This window comes from Paroedura picta, chromosome 6, assembly GCF_049243985.1.
Source record: "Paroedura picta isolate Pp20150507F chromosome 6, Ppicta_v3.0, whole genome shotgun sequence".
In the NCBI taxonomy this organism is placed as follows: Eukaryota; Metazoa; Chordata; class Lepidosauria; order Squamata; family Gekkonidae; genus Paroedura; species Paroedura picta.
Genome location: NC_135374.1, coordinates 123477050 through 123497252, shown reverse-complemented (window position 1 = coordinate 123497252; position 20203 = coordinate 123477050). Strand labels below are relative to the sequence as shown.

At 51.2% G+C, this 20203-nt stretch overlaps 1 protein-coding gene across 1 annotated transcript in view; it reads right to left on the bottom strand.

Annotated features, from left to right (window-relative positions):
• Nucleotides 1-20203, bottom strand: part of FGFRL1 (fibroblast growth factor receptor like 1) — a 165443-nt gene that overhangs the window by 79958 nt on the left and 65282 nt on the right. The window contains exon 3 of the mRNA XM_077344083.1: nt 19176-19448. Coding sequence (XP_077200198.1) covers nt 19176-19448 — 273 coding nt within the window. The remainder of the gene's footprint in view (nt 1-19175; nt 19449-20203) is intronic.

The window sequence follows — 20203 nt, the reverse complement described above, 5'->3', positions numbered from 1 at the left end:
CAGCAAGCTGGGTACTCATTTTACCGACCTCGGAAGGATGGAAGGCTGAGTCAACCTTGAGCTGGCTGCTGGGATTGAACTCCCAGCCTCATGGGCAAAGCTTTCAGACGGCTGCCTTACCACTCTGCACCACAAGAGGCTCATGGGGACTGAGCATGGGGACTGGAAGCTAAAAAGGGTTTGCCCTGCTTAGTGTTTGGATGGGAGACCTCCAATACAGTTTGACACATTGATTATGGGCTGCTATCCCCATGCCTAACCCAGCCATGCACACCTGAGCACGCTGGCCCCAACCCCAGGTAAACAGGGAGGGTTAAGACCTGCCTCGGGAAAAAAATTGCCAAGAAAATCCTATGGGACAGCTCCCAAATGATTTCAATATGGTGCCCAATGGTGAGCCCCTCAGGCCAGAGGGTATCCAACAAGGGCCTGGGGAGGAGCAAGGACCTGCAGCAAGGAGCCCTGGGTTTTATGACATGCCTGGGGCAAATCCAGCAGGAACCCCAATGGATGAAAACGAGTGTATGTGCTCTACAAAGATGCACTGAATAGCAACTTGGATGGTTAGAGGACTGACTCAAGGAAAATGGGAGATTGTCAAAAGAGAAATGGTCAGTGGCCTTAGCAAATTACATTGGACAGATGATGGGTTTCTGTCAGTCAGAGGATTCAGGACATAATTGCATAAAAAGGCATGCCCTGGGTTTCATTGCAAGCAAAACAAATTCTCAAGCAGGGGAAAGCTTTTTGACAATCAATGATCGAATCATGACAATCCGAATTTGTGCCAATAAATTTCCCAGCTGTCCAAGTATATGCCCCGACAACTGATACAACAGAGGTGGAAAATGAGGACTTCCATACCGCCAATCAAGACCCTTTGAAACAAGCACCAAGGAAGGACGTCGTTGGCGTCGTCATCATCATCATTTTGTTTAGATCCCGCCTCCCCCCGGAAGCTCAAGGCGGATCACATAAAACCAATCCCCTAAAACCAATACAGTAAAAGTATGGTAACACACAGTAACTCATAATGCGCGTCTTTAATGCGAAAATTGGCACCATAAGCAGAGAGAGACAATACTGGCAACTTCGGACTTAGAGAAAGTAATGATGCAAGTGATCATCTGGCACAATTCTGTCATGAAAATCAGTTTTGCATCATGAACACCTGGTTCAAACAGCATAAACAGCAAATGGACTACACTGGAACCAAATCAACTATATTTTATGCAAATAGTCCAGTTCAATCCTTGCTGTCCAAACATATTGAGGTGCTGATTGAGATTCAGATCAAGAATTGTTATTGGTTCAAAACAAAACTCTGTAACATCAAGAAAACCTTAGGATTAAGGAAGTTTGATGTAAACAAAATTCCGCTCACATATGCAGTGGAGGTGAAAAATTGATTTCAAGTATTGGACACAACAGAGAAGATGCCTGATGAACTGTGGCAGGAAATTGAATCCACTGCTGTTGAAACAGCAGTTAAACACATACCACAAAAGAAGACAGAAAAAAGATCAAAATGGCTCTCAGATTTTTTTTCTTAATTTATAACTGGACTTAAATACCGTCCCTTATGGCTAGCTGACTTGGGGCAGTTCACAACAATAAAATAAATTTAAAACCAAATCAGAAAAAAAATTAAACCCCAATCACCCCACCCCTCACCAGACCAGAGAAAAACGAAATGTAGAAATGAGAAAAACGAAATGTAGAAAAGCAGCAAAAGCTGCAGGCAAAAGGGAGAAAGCAAGAAAATTAAATGCAGATTTTCAAAGGGCAGCAAGAATAGACAGTGAAGCTTATTGGAATCAGAAATGCAAGCAATTAGATGATAAAAGAGATACACATGAATAAGATAAAATGAGATAATGAAGATAAAAGAGGCACAAATGGAGGTTCCGAGTGCCATTTGCTGCTTGCAAAGGCATTATCAAAGATAAAGAAGGCAAGGAACAGACTGACCAACAGAGCATCAAGAACAGGTGGCAGAAATACACAGAAGTGTACACATCCAGAACGGAAGTTTGCTTTTTTGAAAATGGAAAAGAAATGGAAATAGAACCTGAACCAGCCATTCTTTAAGAGCAAGTTGAACAGGCCTTGAGTCCATTGCCAAACAACAAGGCCTCCAGCACTGACATGAACTGCTGAGACGTGTCCCAATCCAAACCATGACAGCTTTGTGCCAGAAAATCTGGGAAACTAATAACTGGCGAGCGGAGTGAATGCAATTTATGTTCATCCCAGTACCAAAAAAGGGTGACTCAAAATACTGTTCCAATTACCGTACAATAGCACTCATTTCTCAAGTTAGTAAGACCCTTCTTAAAATCATACAACAATGCATAGCAACAACTACTGAAAGAGACTTGCCAGATGTTCAAGCTGCCTTTCAACACGGGTGTGGCACATGACCACATAGCAAACCTGCACTGGATTTTGAAGAAGTCATGTGTGGATTACAACAAACTGTAGGAAGCCCTACAAAATTTGGGGGTGCCAGTGCATTTGATCAAACTGATGTAGTCGCTCCACGCAAACCAAGAAGCCATTGTATGTATGCCATTTGGTGATACTGACTGGTTCAAAATAGAGAAAGGAATGCTCCAAGGTTGTATTCTTTCCTCCAAGGTTGTATGCTGAGATTGTTATGATATAGATTGAACTCAAAGAATAAAACAGCTGAATTAAGATTGGAGGAAGGAGTATAAATAATTCTAATGACACTACCCTCCTCTCAATTTGGGGATTTGGAGCTGTATTCAAAGAAGTATAGTGTACAGATCACGCAAGGTGATATTGCAACTTTACTCAGCTCTGGTAAAACCTCATGTGGAGTCCTGTGTTCAGTTTTGGGCACCACAATTAAAGAAAGATGTAGAAAAACTGGAGCATGTAGGAGGGCTACAACGATGATGAAGGGTTTGGAGAACAAATCATATGAGGAAAGCTTGAGGGAGCTTGACCTGTTTAGCCTGGAGAGAAGACGACTAACAGGTGATCTGATAACCATTTTTAAATACTTAAAGGGCTGTCATAGAGAAGATGAAGCAGAGTTGTTTTCCGTTGCCCCAGAGGGTCGTACCAGAATCAGTGGGTTGAAATTAATTGAAAAGAATTTTTGGCTAAACATCCAGAAGAAGTTCCTGACAGTTTGAGCGGTTCCTCAGTGGAACAGGCTTTCTCAGGAGGCTGTGAGTTCTCCTTTTGGGAAGTTTTTAAGCAGAGGCTAGATAGTCATCTCACAGAAATGCTGTTTTTGTGAATTTAGGCAGATTATGAGTGTCTGGGCAGGAAGGAATGTGCCAGGTTTGGCCGGCCACACTCCCATTCAACCTGCACAACTGAAGGAAAGGCATCCCAGGGACCCATCCTTGGGGAAGGACTAATGGAACCTACTGACCAGCTAGGATCCAATGTCTCAGTCTCCTTGGCCATTTTATGCATCTCCAAGATTCTGAGATCCTTGCGTACAAGTCTTTAAAGCACTTCCTGGGGGGAAAGCCTGGGCAACATCGTGGTGACCTGTGTCTCTGTCCTCCTTCACAACCGAAGACTCAGAGGAGTCTGAATTTTCATAGAATCATAGAATCATAGAGTTGGAAGGGGTCATACTGGCCATCTAGTCCAACCCCCTGCTCAACGCAGGATCAGCCCAGAGCATCCTAAAGCATCCAAGAAAAGTGTGCATCCAACCTTTGCTTGAAGACTGCCAGTGAGGGGGAGCTCACCACCTCCTTAGGCAGCCTATTCCACTGCTGAACTACTCTGACTGTGAAAAATTTTTTTCCTCATATCTAGCCTACATCGTTGTAGTTTAAACCCATTACTGCGTGTCCTTTCCTCTGCAGCCAATGGGAACAGCATCCTGCCCTCCTCCAAATGACAACCTTTCAAATACTTAAAGAGGGCTATCATGTTACCTCTCAACCTCCTTTTCTCCAGGCTGAACATTCCCAAGTCCCTCAACCTATCTTCATAGGGCTTGGTCCCTTGGCCCCAGATCATCCTCGTCACTCTCCTCTGTACCCTTTCAATTTTATCTACGTCCTTCTTGAAGTGAGGCCTCCAGAACTGCACACAGTACTCCAGGTGTGGTCTGACCAGTACCGTATACAATGGGACTATGACATCTTGTGATTTGCCAGTCTGGAGTATTTGCCAGTCCTCCCAATTTGGTGTCATCTGCAAACTTGATGAGTAGTCCCTCCACTCCCTCATCTAGATCATTAATAAATACGTTAAAAAGTACCAGACTGAGCACCGAGCCCTGAGGTACCCCGCTACTCACCTCCCTCCAGTTTGATGATACACCATTGACAACAACTCTTTGAGTGAGGTTCTCTAACCCAGTGGTCCCCAACCCCCGGTCCGGGGACCAGTACCAGTCTATGGATCAGTCGGTACCGGGCCGTGGCTCCTCCTTGTCCTCTCCGGCTACTGCCTCGGGGGATGCCCTGCCACTCTGCTGCCGGCGCACCTTTGGTGTTCTCCAGCGGCTGCCATGGCTGGGGCTCTCCCTCGGCCTGGCACTGCGTGGTTGTTGCTGGCAGTGCCCCCAAGTGGGTGGCGGGAAGTCAGGGGCACCGGTGGAAACCCAAGTAGTGCAGGGGCTCAGGTGGCAGCGACGTCCCTCGGTAAAAGACTACGCCCCCGCCGGGCCTCAGTAAAATTGTCAAGCGTTGACTGGTCCCCAGTGATAAAAAGGTTTGGGACCACTGGTCTAACCAATTCCCTATCCACCTAACTATCTGAAAATCCAGATTGCAGTCCTTCAATTTATCCATCAGAACATCACGGGGAACCTTATCAAAAGCTTTACTAAAATCCAAGTAAAACAACATCAACCGAATTTCCACGATCCAGCAAACCTGTTACTTGGTCAAATAAGGAAACCAGGTTGGTCTGACAGTACCTGTTGGAGACAAATCCATGCTGACTTCCTTGGATCACCAAATTGTCCACCAGATGTTTGCAGATCGCTCCCTTTAATATATGCTCCATTATCTTCCCCACAACAGAGGTCAGACTCACTGGTCTGTAGTTTCCCGGGTCATCCTTCTTCCCTTTTTTGAAGATCGGAATAACGTTTGCTCTGTTCCAGTCCTCCAGGACATCTCCAGTCCTTAAAGAAATCCCGAAGATGATGGACAAGGTTGTGCAAGTTCTCTGGAAAGTTCTTTGAGCACTCTCGGGTGCATTACATCCGGCCCAGGGGATTTAAACTCATCCAGTGCAGCTAAATGCCTCTCGACAACCTCTCTATCCATGTTAACCTGCCACCCAGACACTATCCTTTGGCTACTGCCATCTCTAGATGTGCCTAAACCCTTTGACCTGTCGGGGAAAAACAGATGTAAAATAGGTGCTGTGCCTTTCTGCTTTCTCTGCATCCTCCGTTAGAGTTTGTCCATGCGGACCCAACAGTGGGCCTAATGCCTCCTTGACTTTATGTTTGCTCCTCGCATAACTGAAAAATCTTTTCTTGTTACAGTGAGCTTCCCTGGCCAATCTTAGCTCACTCTCAGCTTTGGCCTTTCTGATGGTTGAACTCTCAGCTTTGGCCTTCCTGATGATTGATCTACAGTGCCTAGTAACCTGTAGGTACTCTTCTTTAGAGCTCTGTCCTTCCCTCCATTTCCTGAACATTTTCCTTTTCTTTCTTAGTTCCTCTTGAAGTTCTCTGTTCATCCAAATAGGCTTCTTAGAGCTCCTGCAGTGTTTTCGTCTTTCTGGGATAGTCATTGATTGAGCATGCAATAGCTCTTGTTTGAGTAGCGCCCACCCTTCACATGCTCCCTTCCCTTCCAGCATTCTCGTCCATGGTATGACATTCATCATGTCTCTGAGTTTATTAAAGTTTGCCCTACGAAAATCCAACATCCGCGTCTGGCTACAAGCTTCCTTGGCTCCCCATCTCAAAAGGAATTCTATGAGGACATGGTTACTTCCCCCTAGGGTCCCCACCTCCTTCACCTCATCCACCAACTCTTGCCTGTTGGTCAGTATTAAGTCCAGTATGGCTGAACCACTTGTGGTTTGATAAATGAAATTTGATAAATGAAATTGTCAGCCAGGCAGGTCAGAAAGTTGCATGACTGAGGACGCTTTGGAGAGTTTGTTTCCCAGCACATATCTGGGAAATTGAAGTCACCCATGATGACAAGGTCCTGCCGCTTGAATATTTTCTCAAACTGCCCACAAAGTGCAGCATCCACATCCTCTCGTTGGTCAGGCGGTCGGTAGCAGACACCAACCACCACACTGTTTGTTTCCCCTCGCTTATTTTCACCCAGATGCTTTCCACTGTAGATATTATTATTGTTGTTGTTGTTGTTGTTGTTGTTGTTGTTGTTGTTGTTGTTGTTGTAGTATTTATATCCCGCCTCCTCCCGAAGGCTCGAGGCGGCTTATATAACCCCATCCCCTAAAATTCATACGATAACAATAAAATTACAGTGGTTAGTAACTAATTGGTCACAGTAGCAACAATGATGGCATAATCTTACTCATCTAATCTCCGCATCCTCCACTACAGGGGGTTGACACTCTCTACCACCAGTTTGTGAGGGGGGGGGGCTGATCTTCCTTACCGCCTGGCCTCAACCATAAGCCTGGCGGAAGAGCTCCGTCTTATAGGCCCTGCGGAATGCTGGTAATTCCCGCAGGGCCCTCAGCTCTTCCGGGAGCTCATTCCACCAGGTTGCTGCCAGGAGAAGGCCCTGGCCCAGGTCAAGGCCAGGTGGGCTTCCTTGGGGCCGGGAATGACCAATAGATTAGTCCCCACAGAGCGTAAAGCCCTGCGGGGGATATAGGGTGAAAAGCAGTCCCTCATATATGCTGGGCCTAGACCACAGATGGCCTTGAAGGTCAAAACCAAAACCTTGAAACTGATCCGGAAGGCAACCGGTAACCAGTACAGCTGCCTCAGAACTGGCTGGATATGGGCCCTCCACGGTGTAGCTGTGAGGACCCTAGCAGCCACATTTTGGATGAGTTGCAGTTTCCGGATCAAGCCCAAAGGCAGGCCAGTGTAGAGTGAGATACAGAAATATAATCTGGAGGTGACCGTCCCATGGATCACTGTGGCCAAGTGTTCAGAGGACAGATAGGCTGCTAGTAGCCGAGCCTGGCGGAGATGGAAAAATGCCTGGCCAGCTACCTGTTTGACCTGTGCCTCGAGTGTTAGTGAGACATCCATGGTCACCCCCAGATTCCTGGCCTGAGACGTGATCTTAAGTTGTGTCCGGCCAGAGAGGGTAAGCGCGCTTCCTGGTCTGCCCCCCTACGGCCCAACCACGGGACCTCCGTCTTGGAGGGGTTGAGTTTCAGCCGATTCTGCTCGAGCCATCCAGCCACGGCTTCCAAACAACTGGTGAATGGTTCCGGGGGAGAATCCGGGCGGCCGTCCAAGAGGAGAAAGAGCTGAGTGTCATCAGCATACTGATGGCAACCCAGCCCATAACTCCATACCAGTTGAGCTAGAGGGCGCATAAAGATGTTGAATAATGTAGGAGAGAGCACCAAGCCCTGTGGGACCCCACAAGGGAGCCGGTAAGGGCCCGATTCTTCCTCTCCCACAGCTACCCTCTGTGTCCAGTTTTGGAGGAAGGAGCGTATCCAGCGCAAGGCTGTACCCCTTATCCCCGTACCGGCGAGGCAGCTCGCTAGCAGCTCGTGATTGACCATGCCAAACGCGGCTGACAGATCTAAAAGAACTAGCACAGCAGAGCCGCCTTGGTCAAACTGGCGAGGTCATCCAACAAGGAGACCAACACCGTCTCAACCCCATGACCAGGGCGGAAGCCAGACTGGTATGGATCGAGCGCCGAAGTATCTTCCAGGAACGCTAGGAGCTGGTCCACCGCAGCCCTTTCCACCACCTTACCCAGGAACGTTAAGTGCGCTACTGGGCGGTAGCTTGCAGGGTCATGCGGGTCCAGAGATGGTTTCTTGAGGAGAGGGCACACCATCGCCTCCTTCAGCATCTCAGGGAACTCCCCCGACTGGAGAGAGCAGTTGATGATGTCCCTGAGTTGATCACCTATTAGTCCATTCCTCCCCTTAAGGAGCCAAGATGGACAGGGATCGAGGGGGCAGGTGGTCGCCCTCATCCTCCCCAGCAACCCGTCCACTTGGGATAAAGAGAGCCGCCTGAAGCCATCGAACGTTACCTCCAAAGGTGGTATACTCTCCTTCACTGGAACTTCCTAACAGGTATTCCCTTTCCTCACATACAGTGCCACTCCTCCACCTCTTTGATCTATTCTGCTTTTTCTGAACAGGTCATATCCATATCTGAACAGTTCCTATTCTTCCTTTCCCTCCTAGATGCTAAATTCCCTACCAACTGTAGCACCCAACTTGGCCTGTTTTGCCCCCAAAAGGCAAAGAGATTCCGCCCCAGAGAGGAATGAGGTGTGTGGGCTCTCTTGGGGTCTCTGCCACTTCCTCCCTGATCTCCTTTGGCATCTCTTCTTTGATCCAAGCCAACACATTGACCTGGGCACTGGTGCCGGAGAGATCAGGGGCTTGCGTCTGAGAAGACAGGGAAGGGCCAGGAGCTGGAACCGGGGAGGAAGGGAGATCCATACCACCCAGGGAAGAGCCCTCTGCAAGGCCTGCCCTCCCAGCCCACAGTAATGAGCACCTTCCCTCTGAAAACGAGAGCCTCGCCTCCCGACTCCAAGGCCCTGATCATCCCAGGCTCCGATGGTTCTGCATTTCCCCAAAACAAATGGCGGGAGGCTTGGGTCGCTCGGAAGACGCAGCCTCTCCAGTAACGACAGCCACCGTCACCTCCCGAGAGCGGGAGCACCCAGCAGCCGGGGAGATTGGCGTTCTCTGCCTCCAGAGAGTGAACTCTCTCTTCTCCTCTCCCCTTCCAACCCACCTATTAAGTGAAAGGGCTGGAGCCACTTGCCCCTGCATTCAAGACCTTGAAAATGCCCCGGTCTTGGTGGCCACTTCCTCTCCCCGTCAGCCCCGCATCTCCCGGCCCTGAGGAAAGGTCTCCGTCTCCCTTGTTCCCCCAGTGAAGTGGACCGGAAGTCCCCATACTGAGCCAGAAGCTTCCCCACCGACTGTTGTTTTCTGTCCAAAAGCATCCCGGCTCCCAGAAGAGGTGCAAACAGGCTTGCAGTTGTCAGGAGACCCGGCAAACAAACAGCACAAGTAGTGTTCTGTGCTGGGGATTGATGAGGCGCCGATCTCCTTCTCCGAGAGATTCCTGAGATTTCTCTGGGGAGAGCAGCAGGCAGTTCACGGATTTCCACACTACAGGGACTTCCACAGGACACCGCTTTGGCCCCTCGGCATTACATGCCAATCAAGAAGAGAATGGCCTCTCTCTTTCTCTCTCTCTCTCATGTTAAATTAAAGTGGAGATCACTCCAGATATTCAGCAAAAACAAACAGGATAAAGAAGTTGGCTTTTATACTCCGCTTTTCACTATCCGATGGAGGCTCAAAGTGGCTTACCATCATCTACCTTTCTTCTCCCCACAACAGGCACCCTGTGAGGTAGGGGAAGCTGCGAGAGCTCTCAGAGAACTGTGACTGGCCCAAGGTCACCCAGCAGGCTTCATAGGAAGAAGGAGGAGTGGGGAATCAAACCCAGTTCTCCAGATTAGAGGGCCCCGCTCTTAACCACTACCCCCTGCTGGCTCTAAAGTGACCCTTGCTGAAACTAAAGTGCTGGTCTGTCTACTGAAACAGCGACACTTGGGACATTTGAACTGCTGTTCAAACCATCGGTCACAGGTTGTTCTTGTTTGCCTTCTACTGTATTCCAGTGCCAAAGCACTTAGGCAAGGCCTGACCCTGGAGCCTTTCTGGGAAGGCCAGGTCCACGACCTTAACCAGGGCCAGCGCTTTCTCCCTCCTGACCCCCACCTGGTGGAACGAGCTCCCAGAGGAGATCAGGACCCTAATGGAATTTGAACAGTTCTGCAGGGCCTGCAAAAGAGAGCTCCTCTGCCAGGCATTTATTTGGTGGAGGTCGACCTGTACCACCGCTTCCAATCGGCCCCCCTCAGCCCCCCTACTCCAACCATCCCTGCAGATTCGCCCACCCCACTGGGCCCGCAGTAAGCGTTGACTGAGGGGCTTTCCGCACTCCTTCAAAATCGCACAATGGTTGCCAATACGCTACTGATTTGCTGTTATGCACAACGTCATTGACAATCTGCCACATACCTGAAACCGATCCACAAAAAGCACTTCCTTGTAGCGCTTTCAGGGAAATCCCCAAAAGTGGATTCACCTTCCGGAAAGCACTACACTCCTGCAACCAATCTGCAACACTAGCGGGAAAGTTCTGTGCGTTACCATTGTTGCGGTTTCTGCAAAGTCCCTCCCCCTGGCTCTCTCCTCTGATCTTCCGGCGAAGCGATCGCCATTTTTTTTCTCCGAGCGAGCGGAGACCAACGCACCGGCGAGCCTCCGTTTAGCCAGTGAGGCTTCCCCGGCTGCAGTCCCTCCCCAGAGCTGTTTAAAATCACTAAGCACAAACAACAGAGAAGCCCGTTTGCTGATGTATTTTCCCTTTATTTTTCACACTGTTTTCGGCCGAAAATCGCGCCCGTGAGGGGGGGGGATTTTTTTTTCCACTCGGGGGGAGCGTGGCAACGATGAAACGGCAGCTCAAACACACCTGCCAGCTGGATGGGTCTCTCCGTTGCAACGAAGCAATCCACCAGAGCTTTCCTTCGCTCCACGGCGGCCATTACTTTGCTGGCCGCCAAGAGCGAAGGTAGGCTCCCTGGCCCCCGCCCCGACAATGGCTTCCCAGACCCCGGGGAGCGCTTTTCCAAGTCGCCCAGGGAGCCAAAACGCTCCCCAGGCCCCGGGGAAGGTGATCTGCGGCTCCTGGAGCCACGGATCGCCTTCCCCGGGGCCTGGGGAGCGTTTTCAAACCTCTAACGCCGCCGAAACATGCTCCCCTGGCCCTGGGGCCTGGGGAGCGTTTTGCTACATGGGGGGGGGAGGCAAACCATCCCCCAGTCCCCTAGGGCCCGCTGTATTTTTTTAACAGCAGGCTCTGCTGCTAGTATAATAAATAAAATAATAATATAAATTCTCCCAAGGAGCAGCTGGACAGGCACCTGCTGTTCTACTCTTCTGCCTCTGACATTATGACTTCCAGGAACTGGAGACGATTTGCATTGCACCCTAGAATGTTTCAGACTATACATCCGCTCACCTCTCTTGCAGGCTTTATTTTCCTTTGCAGACAGAAGAAGCAGGGAGAGTGTTCTGCAAGCACAATGCGGACGTCCCAGGCTTCTCACATCTTGATCGCTCAGCCTCCTCAACAAAGTACAGCTGCACTTTTTGATGCAGAACAGCAGCGGGCGACGCCAACTAACAATGGAAGCAATTCCAGTGCACCTGAGGAAGTGCGCCAGCACATGACAGCTTATAACCTGAGGGAAACTTGGCTGGTCTTAATGGTGCCCCTGGACACATGCTTTGTTTTGCTGCTTCAAACCAACACAGCTAGCCGAGCCCCACCACACGTGGAAGAGGCTATATGACATGAAGAAAGAGGAGGAGGAAAGGAACAACAATCATCTGCCCTTCTTCTCCCTACAACAGACACCATGTGAGAGAGGTGAGGCTGAGAGAGCCCTGGGAGAACTGTGACTGGCCCAAGGTCGCCCAGCTGGCTGCACATGGAAGAGGAGTGGGGAAGCAAACCCAGTTCTCCAGACTAGAAGTTGCTGCTCGTCACTGCTACTCCATACTGGCTCTCCAAGGACAGACATTGGTCACCATCAGCAGGCTGAAAGGACTCTCAGGGCTCGTAAGGGGGCAGAATGGGCAGTGCGTGTCATCGTCTATAGATTTGCAGCAGCTTAAGATATTTAGTTGTGAAGGCATTTCTAAGCCCTGTGGATTCTGGATATTTTGAGGTTCCTTCTTCCTGCCTTCTCCTGGGCCCTGGGACCTCCTCGGCCTTCAGCACCTCTGCAGGCAGTCAGCTTTTCCCTCCGCTCTGCACTCCAGGACTCTCCTTTCCCCACTTGCTCTGCTCCTTCTAGAATCATAGAATCATAGAGTTGGAAGGGGCCATACAGGCCATCTAGTCCAACCCCCTGCTCAACGCAGGATCAGCCCAAAGCCTCCTAAAGCAGCGGTCCGCAAGCTTCTGTTTGCCACGGACCGCTGCGGAGTGGTGAGCGGAGAGGGCGGCCCGGGAGCCCACGCACACGCAGCAGTCCGCGCATGCACGTTTGCGCCGCTGCCATGCCGGCGGCTGCAGCTTCCCCTCCCGGCCCCTCTGGGCCGCGAGCAATTGGCAAGCTTCTCTTCCCTCCCCTCCCGAAGCGAGAAGCTTGCCGGGCCGCGAGCTAATCGGCCGCTTTGGCGGCTGATCTGCTCGCGGCCTGGCGAGCTTCTCGCTTCGGGGTGCGGGGAAGACGGAGCCGCGGCCCGGCACAGGTTGGGGACCACTGTCCTAAAGCATCCAAGAAAAGTGTGTATCCAACCTTTGCTTGAAGACTGCCAGTGAGGGGGAGCTCACCACCTCCCTAGGCAGCCTATTTCCTCCTTCTCTTCCGTGTACGTCAGGCTTTCTCAATCAGGGTTTCATGAAACCCTGAGGTTTCTTGATGGCCCTGGAAGGATTTTCTGAATGGGTGGGGAGTTAATTAATTCTTAAGATGTATTTTTAATTTATCAAACATTTATTTCTTGATATGACCATATATGGTCATGTTGACCTCCCTCCTCCCCAAATGGCCACTGATGGGCCTGGGGGGGGTGGGAAGGGGAGGGTCCCTGTGTGGGCATATAGACAGCTCTGCTTCCCAACCCTGTTCTGCATGATTGCGCCACTTCTGGGGTTTCTCGAAGCCTGAAGACTGTTTCAGGGGTTTCTCGCCAGTAAAAAGGTTGAGAAAGGCTGGTGTAGTCCTTCGCCCTCTGCTCCTTCCCTGCTGCATCTGACCCCTTGGTCCCCTTCCTGCTCTCCTTCCCATGTTTCGGGCACGCCTGCCCCTTCCCTCCCCCATGACCTAGGCTGGGCAGTGGGACCTGCAAGTGGGGTCTGGAGGGAGCCGCAGCCTTGGGACCCTCCTGGCTGCCTGTTGTCACAAAGTTTTCCTCCAGGGCGACGACCGCCTTCAGCCCAGCGGGGTTCAAGCAGGCGATCCACTGCCTCGCCCTGGGGAGGCTTTGTCTGTAAACGCTGCTCCAGCACAAGGAGTCCCACAATTCATTGTCCGTCAGATGATGTGGGCTGGAGCCACCTGGTGGCTGCAAGAACGGCTGAAAGCGGAATTTCTGGCAGTGCGACTCTGGGGTCATCTGATGCCTCTCGTGCCCCTTCAGTCGGGCACAGTCTGCTGCTGCCTCTGTCTTTTCCGTGGCCTCCCTCTTCAGCTCCGCTCAGCCAGCCACTGGCCGAACTGTAATAGGTTCATGGGTGCAGGTTGGTCCAGGCAGTCTCCTTTTTCCTGTTCTGCTACAGCAGGGGGAGTCAAACTGTGGCGAAAGCTGGCAGGGGCTCATGGGAATTATAGTCCATGGACATCTGGAGGGCCACAGTTTGACTACCCCTGCGCTACAGCCTTGGCCTGTAGCACCGCTGGCTTCACACACATACACACACACGGGCATCAGTATGCTGGGCCATGACCTTGTCAGCAGCACGTGACTACCAGATTCCTCCACCCCCTCCTCTCCCTCCTTCCTCCACTTGCTCTCCTTTCCTTCTCCTCCCGCTCTGGGTAGTCGTCCGCCCTCTGCCCCTTCCCTGCTGCATCCAACCCCTTGCTGTGCCTTCTGCCTTCCTTTTATTCTCCCCCTTCCTGCCTCCTCCAAGTTTAATTCATGGGCACATCAGGCACCCCCCCCCCCCCCCCAGTTCTTGTCTCGGCTCCCGTACACCCAGTCAGCATCCCAGCACCCAGTGGCCTGGCGCATCCCCTGGGCACTGTGGTGGTGGGGCAGACTACCCCAGGATGCTTCTTCCACGGCCCTGGGCTGCTGAGGAGCTGGCAGTGTCCGTGCCTGCCACTTCACCACGCTTGGAAGGAGGGGCCCCTGCTTGGCAGGCCCACAGTCGCCAAGCCAGCCCCTTCCTTGGCCGGACTTGGGGCCCTTGGCAAGTTTCCCTGGACTGCTCTGCTTTTCTCGGGGTTGGTGGGGTCGGGTGAGTTCTCTGCCATTCTGACTTGGCTCGCAGGGAAAGGAGCCACCACGGAGTGGTGAGTTTGCCGCCGTCCGTTTGAGTTGGGCATGGGTCGGGGGGGGGGTCCCCCAGACTGAGCGTGAGCCGGCCCAGACATCTTTGTTTTCTATTTTCACTTTATTACCAAAAGGCACAAAAGACTATTCAGAATGAATGTACATGAATAACTCTGCCCCATTGCTACTGACAGCTTCTTGGGTTTCTCCGTGACCTCAGAAAGGTCACCAAGGGATTGATACCTTTACTCGCCCGGAAAGTATAACTGGATTCACTCCTGTCTCACTTCCAATGAAGAAGCAGTGGCCAGGGCAGGTCTCACTTTTCCACTCCACTTTTCCACTTCCCCGGCTCAGTTCTCCACTGGAAATGCCCGTGTTTCCCTGGGCCGGGGACATGGGCTGTTTACAGAAAGTGATGGTGGCTAGTTTGATGCAAGGGGAAGTTCTAATGCAGGGCTTCCCAAAGTGGGCGGAATGCCCCCTCCCGGGGGGGTGGAAGTTGCCGGGGGGGGCAGTGAGGAATTTGGGGTCAGAAGGGGGGCGGCAATCTGACTCTTCCTCCTTTACTGCGTTTTCCGACCCTGCACTTCCTTGGTAGTCTCCCATCCCAGTGCTGACCAGGCCAACCCTGCTGAGCTTCCTGAAGGAAATGACAGCTTGAGAAGATGGGCTGGGTGGGGTCCTAGTCCTGCTGAGCTCCTTCCCCTCCTCGGACTCTCTTGTTCCCAGACTCCACTCCAGATCTCTGGGAATTTCAGAACCCAGGGTTGGCAGCCCTTCCCCCAAAGTCTGCATCTTTAGGAGGCTGGAAGAGCCTTCTCCTGCTTGCTCCTGGACCTGGGACATTCCACTGCCTGCTTCCATCTCATTCCCCTTCTGACTTTCTCCCCAATTGGGACCCAAAGTGGCTTTTACAAAGAACTATTTTTTTTTCAGACTAAAATATGACCGCTTCACAACAACCCCAAAAGAAGTGTAAGCAACATAGCGTTTTGAGCTTGCAGTAGACCTGACACCAGGAAAGAGCTGTATGTTCGGGGGAGGGGGGGGAGGGATTTGGCCTTGGAGACAAGTGGGTGGCAACCTCCAAATGTTGGGACCCACTGATCTAATGGAAAGAAGGTCACAGAGTAGTCAGCAAGGGAAAAACACTGTGATTGTCAGATTAGTTGATTCCTTCCTTCACAGTTGATTCCTCCCTCTAGTCTAACAGGTCCACCAGTGCCTATCTGCTGGGGGTGGGGGTGGGGTGAAAACTTCTGGCAATGCCTCTGACCCCCGGGAAAGAAAAGTGGGTGACAAGGGGGTAGCAGTCTCTGCTTCCCATCCCTATCTGAGAGCAACTTCCAGATGATGAACGTCCTTTCCCAGCTCTTGGGATCTTCCTAGTGGATCTCATCAACATCAAGAGACTGGAATGACAAATATGACAACGGCACCAGAGGATCCAAAGAACATCCTGCAAATTATGAAGTGAGCCTTGTTCACAAAATATTGTTGTACAGCCGCTTTCATAGAAGAAGAAGAAGAAGAAGAAGAAGAAGAAGAAGAAGAAGAAGAAGAAGAAGAAGAAGAAGAAGAAGAAGAAGAAGAGTTGGTCCTTATATGCCGCTTTTCCCTACCCGAAGGAGGCTCAAAGTGGCTTACAGTCGCCTTCCCATTCCTCTCCCCACAACAGACAACCTGTGTGGGAGGTGAGGCTGAGAGAGCCCTGATATTACTGATGGGTCAGAAGAGCTTTATCAGTGCCGTGGCGAGCCCAAGGTCACCCAGCTGGCTGCATGTGGGGGAGCGCAGAATCGAACCTGGCATGCCAGATTAGAAGTCCACACTCCTAACCACTACACCAAACTGGCTCTCGCCGGAAGCCAGAACACCATTTGGAATGCCTCTTATCAAGAACGGTGCAAAAGAGTCCGTGAGTGAGCTGCAAAGTAGCACAGGCTGCAGCTACTGGAGGATGCCTCTGGGTCAGGTCAGCAACACAACCCATCTTATCACATCCTCAATGAATGGGAGATAGTGGAGTACAGGCGTCACCAGCTGGAGTGTGCATCAAGGGCAAATGTTACAGAATCACACAGAAGGGCAATGAGGCTGTATCTGGCTTCCCAGCACATTCACGAAGGATGGCTGCTGGGGAGGACTATTGAGTGCTTGCAATGAGAAGACGCCCATGTACAAACAGCAGCACCAGATCTTTTGGGTCCCAGAAAGGTAGCAGTAGAACGCAAGCACAAAGGTCTCTTATGCTGGCCCAACAGAAACACGCATCACGATTGCTGGGATACAGTCCGTTCACTTGGAGGCAAAGGGAACAGCAGTAAAACAGTGCAGAACACACCTATGGGCTCAGGCCATGAATGGCACCTTTATCTAAAGCTCAGAAGGTAACACAGGGCTGCTTTATGCTCCTGGAAAAGTCAATGCGCTGAGATACTGTCTGCTCTGTGCAAAGAAGGCAGAGGGGGAGTTACCAACTTCTACTGTTTTTTCATGTGTGGTTTAAAAAAAAAAATCTTCTCCCAATCGAAAGATGCTGAACTATTACTAGCCCTGCAAAGTCCAGCTGGGTGGAGGAAAATTTAATATGGAAAGAGAATTCAACAGTTGCCAAAGAAAGGGGCTTTGTTGTATCATTTTGACCAGCAAGCCGGAGAAAACACAAAGCCCACTTATTTCCCCAAAGTCCAGGTAACTTGTTCACTAGCCGTGCAAATTGGGATGAAACCGGATTGCTGCCACTTCTCCGCTTGAGTGAGGACCACAGATCTAGTGGTGATCCATCGCAGCAGCAGCAGCTTGACAAGCCCAGGCACAAAAGGACAGGGTGTCTGGGCCGTTATGCTTCCGAGGCGAGTTGCTGCAGAGCCCGAACACCAGAAGCAGGAGGGGAGAAAAGTCAGTTCTGTTAACCATCACAAAAGGGGCCAGCTCAAGAGGTGGAACCGAGCACGAAAAGAGAGGAACAGCAGCCCTGAGGAATGCGAATGAGCCAGGGATGTTTGGCTGTGGGGAATACAGAGGAAGGGGAGAGCAAAGAGGAAGGATCCTGGAGGCAAAAATGAATTGTGACCATTTCTCTTACATTTCTGAAACCGAAGACGAAGGTTTTGCCTCACGCCCACCGCCTGTTTTTGTTCTATGGTTTTCTTCCCAGAGCAGGCCTCTCCTTTCCTGCAGGGCGGCACGGGGAAAGAAAGGCTCTTGGCTCTCAAAAAGGGCCATTTGCAAAAGAGCCTGCTGCTAGCCTGGAGGAGGGCAGCCCCCCAACACGCATGCTAAACAGCAACACACAAAATTATTTTGCTCGGCACACAAGGCCAATTCTCCACTCAAACGTGCAAAGTGTCCCTGGAGGCCCCAGCCGTGCTGCTGGCGTTTGGCCTCCTTCCATGCGTCCTGCCAAGTATGTCTCGCCCACTCGCTTATTTGCTGGCACATCAACATCTTCACAGGTAAACATGGCTTTTCTCAGCATTTAGGCACAAGATATCGCCTGCTCGTGTCCTAGCTTCTGTGACGAGCATTTAAAATGTGGAACTTAAATAAAAAGAACAAGACAGACATCCCTCGGGCTCACTGACAGTCACTGGGAGGAAATAAAAAATAACATTTAAAGAAAAGTGCTGTTATTTTGAAATAAACATGAAATCGCAGGACTAGTATAAGCTCCCTGAACAAATGGCACAGTTCAGAAAATGTATAGGGTGGGATCTAGGGTTGTGCGCTCTGGTGCACTTCGGCGATCACTGAAGTCCGAAGCATCCAGTGTCTCAGCGCAGTGGGGAAGGGAGGGGTGCTGGCGCCCCTCCCTTCCCCTCCATGCTCAGGCGCTGGACGCTTCGGGTTTCAGTGATGGCCGAAGCGGCCAGAGCTTGCCAGAGTGCTCAACCCAAGTTGGATCCATATGTTCCTTTGGCTAAAGAAAGTAGAAGGAATTCACAGAGGCCAATAAATAGATTTTCCTCTTCAAGGATCCTTAAAGGAAACACTCAGTTGCCACCCAAGCAATGAATGGAACATAAGGGGGAAAGGGTTCTGTTCTTCCAGGCCCTTTGTGACATTCTGTCGAAGACTCCCCATAATGTGGTCCTTGCTAAGATCCTACCTAACGGGACCCTCATCTACCCTTTGCCCTCCCCCCCATAATTCCAAAATACTTGGGCCCGAAGATCCGTTGTTGACAAAATGGACAGTCTTCCGCCCAGTATCCCTGCTGGTGCTCAAGGTCCCTGGGGAGAGAAGGCAGTTCGCAGACTCAGCACAGCAGGGCAGGGAGCCCAGGAGCCTGGCTGGTCACATTCACACCTGCCGGGGACAAGAAGCAGGTCCCGAGGGGAAAAGACTGGCTACAAATCACAGAGCTGCATAAGACCCAGGCATAGAGAACAGACGAGACCAGGCTATATGGCAAAAGCATAAATCATGGTTTTGACACCCTTTGACATTCAGTCGCAATACAACACAACAAGATACAACTCTTAAATTCCGGGTCATATGTAAATAGAACAGTTTATTTTTCGTGCCTCCATGGGACCTGGAAAGCTCTTGGATTTAATGCCATTTAGTAATCATTTCTGCACGACCGGTATGGCCCCCGTATTTCTGTGTCATTGCCACACAGGTGAAAATGCAAGTCTAGGGAACGGGCTGTTGAACAAGAGTCACATTGCAACAGAGAGCCCCATGATCAGTAGGACGGGCCTTATCTCCCAACCTTTCCTGTGTGGAACTCTCTGTGCCTCTGAGCTTATTGCACCATTCCTGTTTACTTGCAACCTTTGGCTAATCTTATCTTAGAGAGCTGCTGGAAGTAAAATCCTGAAAACTAGCCTTGGCCATCCTCAAATACTGGAACAGGCTCATTTTGCTAAAGGCCGGTAGATTATTGACAGAGTGGATTTGCAACCATTGTCAGAGGCAAAGTAAACTTCTCAAAGAACAGGGCGAACTCTTTCCACACTCACCAATCACAATGAGAGTATAGTTCACACTCATGCTGCCAAATCCATTGGTGGCCTTGCAGATGTATGTCCCTGCATCTTCACCCTCCACTTCCTTGATTTTCAGCCCTTGCTGGAGGACCCGGAATCTCGTCCACCCGCTATGGATTGTTCGTCCATCTTTCATCCACATCGTAAGGGGTGGGGGGTCACCCTCCACTGGGCAAAGGAGTTTGATCGTTCTTCCTAATCTCACGGATTGTCGGTGAATCACTTTATCAGCAATTCTGGGTGGGCCTAGGAAAGAGAAGAAACACAGTTGTTAACATGTCTAGTTTCACTTACAGAAGTTTAGGATACTATTGATTATCAAATGCATCATTTTATTATGGATATTATCTTTAACCACTCCTGTGGAGTGGAATAAATAAAAGAGTAACCCCTAAGGGGAAAGGGAAAGGGAAAGGGCGGGCTCTGTCTGGGATAAAAACTTGGAGGGCCCAAGGGCCCAATCAGGCCCAAGGGCCCAATCAGGAGCCGCTTTGCGGCTCCTGATTGGGCCCTCTGAGTGTCACTTCAGGGCCGAGCGGCCAGTGGGGAGCCGCGCAAACTGTGGCTCCCCCTTGGCTGCTTGGCCCAGCCTCGCCTTGCCCAGCCGGGGACTCACTGCACACAAGGAGAAGCAGCCTTCCCCGACAGTGAGTCCTCCCGCTGGTTTCCCCTTGCCCTTGCGAAAGGAGCAGGGACGCCGCGCAGACATGGCATCCCTGCTCCTTTCCCGCCCGGGGTCCCTTCCCGATGGCCATCGCATCGCTGCCGGTGCCCCGCACCCAGACACACACACACACACAACCCCCCCGGCCGCCCCCCCATCGCGCTGCCGTCCCCATGCCCAGAGACACACACACACACAGCCTCACCACCAAACCCCCCCTGGCCGCCCCCCCTACGATCACCCCGCCACCGCTTCCCCGCGCCCACAGACACACACACACACACAGCCTCAGCAGCCAACCCTCCCTGCCCGCCCGCCCCCTGCAATCACCCCGCCG